Source organism: Dendroctonus ponderosae, unplaced genomic scaffold (assembly GCF_020466585.1).
Source record: "Dendroctonus ponderosae isolate FM_Combo_2020 unplaced genomic scaffold, Dpon_F_20191213v2 Dpon_F_20191213_1, whole genome shotgun sequence".
Classification (NCBI taxonomy): domain Eukaryota; kingdom Metazoa; phylum Arthropoda; class Insecta; order Coleoptera; family Curculionidae; genus Dendroctonus; species Dendroctonus ponderosae.
Genome location: NW_026017110.1, coordinates 63,019,082 through 63,027,233, shown reverse-complemented (window position 1 = coordinate 63,027,233; position 8,152 = coordinate 63,019,082). Strand labels below are relative to the sequence as shown.

At 36.5% G+C, this 8,152-nt stretch overlaps 1 protein-coding gene across 1 annotated transcript; it reads left to right on the top strand.

Annotated features, from left to right (window-relative positions):
* Positions 1 to 298: 298 nt before the first annotated feature.
* Positions 299 to 1,967, top strand: LOC109540852 (forkhead box protein I2-B). Its single transcript, XM_019909343.2, has one exon. It carries the CDS (start codon positions 467 to 469, stop codon positions 1,340 to 1,342), a length of 876 nt encoding a protein of 291 aa, XP_019764902.1. The 5' UTR covers positions 299 to 466; the 3' UTR covers positions 1,343 to 1,967.
* Positions 1,968 to 8,152: the final 6,185 nt, after the last annotated feature.

The window sequence follows — 8,152 nt, the reverse complement described above, 5'->3', positions numbered from 1 at the left end:
CCAATCTCAGACACAAAAGTACAAAAATCGATCTTTTCTTCCTTAACTATACGTGTAAACCAAATATAAAATGTAAATTCGGTGGATTTGAGACATACAAATAGTAAGGATTTTCCAGGCACCAGTTATCCTTCCTTTTTTAAGGACTAAAAGCAGGCTGTTGGAAGATCGTCATGATGGCGAGGAGGAGCTTAGCGATGCCGGAAGGGAAAGGGAAATAACGATTGGTTGGCGCGTTCTCCGCCTATCAACTGTTATCAAATATTGGTCCACAAATAGTTAGTGTTTGTTACATGTTTAGATATCCAGATACCCAGATGGGTCCTTTAGTAGAACAGTAACAGTATATAGAAATCCCGTTTCTGAGAGAATAATTAATGATGCTAATATTTTGAGACGAAATTGAACAGTGCCAGTGATTAGTGTTTGAAAAAAGTTCGTGTGTGAGTTGAAGAAAAAAAACGAAATGTGCAGCAACGAAAGTTCGCCAAACGCTACTTCGCCTCGATTACCTTTGCCTTTTACGTTAGATGCGAACGGACCGAGAGCTTTGCATCCCATAGACCATTACCGGTTGCATTTATATCAGTACGCTGTAGCAGAAAGACTCAGGTACCCTCTGTTGAACCCTTTTCCATCGCCTCTAACTTGCTACCCTTTATTTCCCCGGGCGCTTCAACCTGAAGAACCTAAACCTCAACATAGCTACATTGGCCTAATTGCAATGGCCATTTTAGGCTCTCCGGAAGGAAAACTAGTTTTGTCGGATATCTATCAGCATATACTGGATAATTATCCGTATTTTCGAACACGAGCTCCCGGCTGGAAAAACTCCATTCGTCACAATTTATCATTGAACGACTGCTTCATTAAAGCAGGTCGAAGTGCGAATGGAAAAGGTCATTATTGGGCCATCCATCCCGCTAACGTTGAAGATTTCCGCAAAGGGGACTTTCGAAGACGCAAAGCACAGAGAAAAGTACGAAAACACATGGGTTTGGCGGTTGATGAGGACGGAGCAGACTCTCCTAGTCCTCCACCTCTATCTGTAAGTCCACCAGTTCTTCCAGGACCTTCCACATCAGTGTTTCCGTCGGCTTCGTCGAAGAGAATTACCAGAAAGCGACAATTCGATGTCGCCTCACTTCTGGCTCCCGATTCTGAAGAAGACACCACCGAAGAAGACATCGATGTAGTGACCAGTGATCAGCAAGACTCTAAGGATGCAAAATCCTGGTTTCCCATCGTGAACTATTACCAAGCTTTATTGCAAGCCAGGCCGTCGGCGTCTTCAACTGCACCAGATCCGACGCTTAACGTGAGTCCAGACTCTTCAGTGTAAAAAATAGATATAGTTAACAAATCCAACTGTATTCGATACGTCTTTTACTACTTGTTCATGATTATCTCTTTGAAGGGTAATGTTTCATGTTTAGTTATGGGCTGTCTCTGGCGTTACATCTAGTTAATTAAGAACCATCCAATTCTCGACGGCTTTTACATACTATTAGTAGACCGAGACGACGAATTGCAGTAAATTCTCTTTGAAACAGTTAAAAACTGTTAACAATACAGTCGCGTTTATTCAAGCCCTTCTATAATTACAGCAGTGCAATGGTTTAAGGAGATTTAGCTGTAGAAATTTCCATTCCCGGCTCATTTTTCGCTCCTTCCAAAGATGTATTTTTTAATTCAAATTGGTGAAAATTGCATTAAATTTACTCTGACACTGCACTTCTTTAGGAGTCGTATTTCTAGTTGAATGTTGCTATAAAAATGCATTTTCCTACCACCTTAGCTCAGCAGCACGTTAATTTAACAGCTATTATGTAAATTGGCAGCTGTTATTTAGCGTTCTTTTTTGTGTATATGTATATTCAGGTGTTACTTCTGTATAGAAAATCATTTATCCTTACCTACCTTCCTACTTCCAAATGGATGAGCAATCGTAAGTTGCTCTTCAGTACTTAGCTGTAATAAACTTTGTAAAATATTTACTTGTACATACAATAGCAAATAAATTATTTAACATATCATTAAACAGACTTATTAGATGTTTTATTTTGCCTTTTAACTGACATGGTTGGATGTGTAGATACTATTTTGCAAGTCGGCCGGCCGCTCAATCAAGTCGGTAATGAAACATCTATGATTGGTGCATCGACTACACTCACAGAGTTCTCTAGCATTTAAACTGAATTTTTTTGTAATTATAACTTGACGTATTAGTCGCAAAGAACTACAAAATACTCCAATAAATAACTAAAGACTTTCATCTAATTTTTTTTTCCATATTATACAGACATGGGCGATAAGATAATTGATGCGGGACATGATCGAGGATATATATATTGACTCAATTATAGACTGACTTCATAACACAAACCCGAAAGCTGAAATATGCAGGGTGAACAAAAAAAGTTGCAAGTCACCTTTAAGGTTCACTTATTGAAAAGTATACATTTTTGACAAGATCCGGGCTTTGTTACAGAAAGTGGCCGCCGACAAAGCATTTTTCAGCAAATGAAAGCAACTTAGGTGTTCAAGATGACGACCATTGTTTATTTGGACATGGGTATTTGTTTTTATAAAGTTGATTTGATGGAAAATAGTGTTGGGAGAACAATGATGAAAGCGATTTTGATAATTACACGAGAACGATTTGTTTATTGTTGTCCAACTAGGAATGGTTTCTTACATTGGCTTACACAACAGAAATGATGAAGGACCATTACTCTCAGTTTTTAACAAGTGAGTGGTTTGGAAACTGGAAATTAACGCGAATTAAACCAACTAATTGCAGTGACCAACCACTCTAACATGGAGTTGTTATTAATATGTTCAATCCAATTACCTGCACAACCGTTTTAAAGTACTCTTTGTAGGCTATAATTATGACTATGGCTGAATGATTAAATATTTTTTATATGTATAGAGAATTGACTGATATTTGCGGGTTGTTAAGCTAATAAATTGCTCACAAATAACATTTTCGATTCAAGTAGGCAGAATGGAATGGATATATAAAACTAATCCATGCATGCTGCATGTATAAAATACCAGAACAACATATGTAAAAATACTAATATGCGCTCATTTGGTTCACAGCAGACAATGGTAATTATATTTCGGGTCCAATATTGCAATATTAAAATTATCATGCAAAACACATAAACCCATGTATGTTCAATTAATGGGATTATGCATTTTGGTGTTCAAATTGACAGGTATGATTCAATAAAACCTGCTCTCATTTCTCTTGCACCCAGCGTAATATTATGGATCATCCGGATTAATCAGAGCAATTCAACAATATTTTCGAAACATCAATCCAGCGGCTTTAAAAATGCGAACCCTCTATCAAATACATATTCGAGTCAATCAATGGGTACCTGCAAGAATAATTACTGGACTTGACTTGTTTTCTTGTTGTCCAACGAATATTTTTTTATTTTAAAAACGAACAAACCACAATGAATCTTCTATTGATATATTCTCAAAGAAGAACCGATCCAAACAGATTGACATTGACAGCTTATTCTGCCTTTGTTGCTTTCTGAACGGCTTTTGATTGAGAGAAGATTGTTACCATGTAACACCGATTTATTTGTCTTGGTTCTTCATACTGCCATCACTCTTTGACATGAAGACAATTAGCGCTAAAAAGTTCGAAACAGTGATGAAAACTGCTAAACACAATTTCTAGAAAGAACAATGTGGTATACGAAGAAATTAAAGCAAAATTCATCAAAACCACTCGGTTACTTAACACCACTCCATGGTTTTAAAACAACAAGTGTATATAAAGCCATGTTTATAATGCGATTGTAAGGAAGATTTTTATTTTGTTTGTACCATTGGGCTTCGTTATAACACCTGCTCAGTGACGTTGTTATTCTTAATTAGAGACTGTTTATTTATGTTTCTTGATTGTGTGTAGGTATTCGCAGTGCCTTACCAACATATCGGAACAGCAGAAATAACCATTCGACTTAAGTACCTTGAATCTGATAATTAACGGACTTACTAGAACTGCCCGAAATTTATTTGCGTTCTATATGGCACAGTTTAGTTCATAACTCCATGGTACCTATGCGGTTTTAAATCCACCTAAAGAGGTCCGTCCATAGAGTCCCGAACGAGCTTTGTGAATGAATTTAACTTAAGATTATAATCGGCTTAAAACCGGCTTATGTATTCAAACACAGAAAAACTGACTGGTACAATTTATATGCGAAAATTTACCTGGAAAATTATAAGCTAAACTATACAGACCAGTTCGTATAGCAAGGGTTTTTCCACACAATTTCAGCAAAAATTATGTGAAGCCACTTGGATTTTCCTTACGCAGTTCAGCTTTCCCTTCTTTCGCGCGTCTTGCTTGTCAATATCATAAACGCTTCAAATGGAATTTTATTTGTCAACGTTTTCCATAAAGTTTCTCGTATGTATTTTGTATGAAATGTGTATTTCCCCAGGAAGAGAATTTTATATTCCAGACACGTGAACCGTATATAACATGCGTTGTGAATTTTACATGGTTTTTACAAGGAAATGAGACTAAAAACAATTTTCCTCCTGTAGATACGATGAACGACCCCATATTGATACAAAGGATGCACTTTAAGTTTTGTGACTAAATTACGAAAGTTGAATATGAAATTATACCCCCTCTTCACTGAAGTAGCTTTTGTGTATTTGAATTTTGAAATCCTAATATCTCACGAATGTTATTTTAACAAACACCGAAATTTCGAGCCACAATAGGGCGCAGCTATATTTGATACGTTGAAAGTGAAATGTATATTTTTCATAGGACTTTTCAAAACACCTCGCCTATCTAACCACCTGCCTCATATATGCCCAATAATAACATCATGACAAATAATTTTGCGGCAACATTTGGCAAATACAGAGATTCAACTGATAAGCTTCAAAGGTCTTCCATTATGGGAATTTACTTAAAAGGTTGCGCTGTTATATAGTTTCATCGATTCAATGGCAAGACATAATATTTTCTAATCGAAACTGGATATCCTTCAATAGCGGTTTTATTCATCTACACATTCTTCGAATCTTCAACTAGAAACGGGATTTATAGCAAGTAAATTAACGCATATGCAGCATGAAATTGATAATTTACAAAAATGATTGCGCGACTCGTCGATGAAAAGTTAGAATTGAGTCCTTTGCTGGACTTTTCTTTTTGAAAGCCTAGTTAGTCTGGAATGGGCGTAAAGCGCCATAAAACATTTGAGGTGTTTTTTTTTGGAAAAATACGTAAAACAGTTTACGAAACTTCAAGGGCTGATTTTATGCCTCCGGCGTTGAGGGAGATTTTACAAAGTCTGTATTTGAAAAAATTTAAATTTGGCTTAGGTGGAGCGCGCCTTTTTGATGTTAGTGCTGCCTATTTAGGATGTTATTGAATTATTCAGATCTGCACGGTGGTGTGAAACAGCGTATAAACGCTTAATAATATAAACCTCACCCCTAAAACTCAATGGGAAAAGACAATTTGCATTGGTAATACCAATGCCACGAAAAATGTATATTCCGATCATTTATTATATTTATTTGTATCTAAAGGAGTGCAATTAAAATGTATATTCAATAAATTGATTTTTGAATGAAGAACAGGTGTTGATTATTTTCGAAATATTTTGCGAACTGTTCGGGTGTAAACTGTGGAACGGCCAGAGGCGATGCTCGTTGAACAATTATTCAAAGTAGTTTTTGTATGAAAGTAACAAATAGCAAAAAGTAAAGGACAATGAGCCATAGGTGTTGATTCGAACGTGTTTTGCAATAGGGGGAGCTAAATAAACTGAATAAATTGAAAACTAACCACGAAAGTGTAACTAACTCCCAGTAGGAGTTCTGCACGTTTACAATCGCATGTCGACTGAGGCAAGCCTGTATTTAGGACTACAATTATTTACTAATTTCCACACAGTTCGATAAATACAATTACAAATGCTATTGTTACTCAACGGGGCGGAAAACATCACATTAGGTTTACAATGGATTATTCAACTCCGCTAAGATTTTATTTTATATCTTCGGGCGTCGTTTTAATGATTATTTGATGCTTGGGGTGTTTTTCTTAACTGCTAAACTACTTCAACTAATATGAACCGGTAAGATGTTTCCCCTGTAAACACCACTGAGAGTTCTCGACATAAGCACCTCAGCCCTTTTTAACTTGGACCCCCCATGAACATACCGATTGTGCTCAGCAACTGAAACATATTTTGATAAAATTCCAATGTAAGCAAAATTGAAAATCCCAACAAAAACGTGGAAATGTTTGCTTACAAACTAGACACTAGGTACAAATTAAAATGTGGCTGTTCGCTGATAAAACATGCATAAATTTCAGATCAGATGCGATTCATTCTATATCACATACATAAATGACGGCGGCTTCTAAAAGCTTTCTTCTCAACTCGAGTGGTACCTATCTCCGATCAAAATAAGTACCGGTACTGATTTCTCTGAGAACATCTTTAAAAAGCATCGGCATCCGAAATTACAGCCTATACGAAGAAACCACTCAACAGAATGATGTGTTAGTTTAAAATAAAAGCACAGGCTTGATAAAAACAACATATGACAACCAATTAGAAGACCCTACAAATTACAACGGCCCGACAAAATGGAGGCCAAATAAATTAACCAGTTTACACCCCGGCAACGGGATGGGCTACAACCCTAAGTGCTAAAATATACCTGAGACTTTTCAGGTCCCTGTAAATCGATAATTCTGTTAAGCGTTCTTTTATGAAGCAAAATATTTTTTGCATTTTATTTTTATACGGTGAGTACCTACAGATCTTGAAATAATAAACGCATTGATAATCGAAAACAAAGTTAGGTATATTTCACGTTACGCGCTTTAAAAAACTCGACACAGTCGTCAAACATTATTTTTTCGATAATGGAAACAAACTATGATGTATGAAAATAAACAAGTTTGTCACGTATCGATCTATAGACCAGTCGAACAAAAGAAAGATGGTTATTTGCATATACACGGACACAACAGCCGAAAGGTGTTCAAAAACAACAAGACGGAGGCAAAGTCAATATTAGCCGAATCATTGGGAGTGTCAATTCATCTTAAGAGCTTCCTATCCTGGGAGGTCACTTACAATAAACACTCTAAAAGCATTGCTACCAGCAATTGTCTAAGTTCTTCAGTTACATTTGTTTGCTTTGTATCAATGTACACACCGAAAACTGTCCATAGAACTCGATTAGATATACTGGGCGAATTTTTCAGGACGTCTCACATGTAATAGAAAGAGATGCGATAGAGTTCACGGTGAATACAAAATGAAAAACGGGAAACATCTAGGTAGCTTTGGGCTGAAAAAAATCAAAATAAAATTTGTCTCTGGGAAGCACGGAAGCTAACAGTGCGACGTGGCACAATGCAACAAAGAAAAGCGAAACAAAATAACTGTTCGCTTGGTATTCGCTTCCTGGGTAAAACCAAACTGCACAACTCTATGAAAAGAGTTTGGCTTTCGCCGCCATTGTTTGAAACTGTTGCTTTTCTCGGGCTTTTAGGTCATTGAAATTTTTTTTCTGGCTTGTATCGTCAGAGCTGTTTTGCGCGACGGCCTAGAAACCCGAAAAGCTACGACTTTTTTTACAATTTTATATGCAATTTTGGCGGCTGCAGTCACATTTATTCTCCCTTTCTTCCTTTATTTCTTCAGGCAGGGGGCATCTATTTTCAGGTTTAAAAAATTCAAATCAAGCGCTTCTAAAATTTTGTTTCTCTTGGTCGGCGTTTTATGGTCATCGCTATTGAAATAACGATAGGAGCATTAAAAATGCTAAAATTTAAGGTTTCAAAATATCTCTCTCTAAAAGCTTGTATGCAAGTCAAAGGTCCAATAGCAGCCAAATATTTCAGAAACTATTGCTAGAAAACTTTTGAAATTTAATATGGGCGAATTATACTCTTTTCCTTCCTGGGTTTCCATTAAAGTGCGAAACAAAAATTTTTAATCGTGTATTTCATAACGTTTCTGCGAGACAACAGCGCCCTCATCAGATTTAAAATTCATACACACTCATAATTGGGAAACATTAGATTCTTTTAGGTCTTTGCTGTCTTGAAACTTCAAATTTGTTTTTT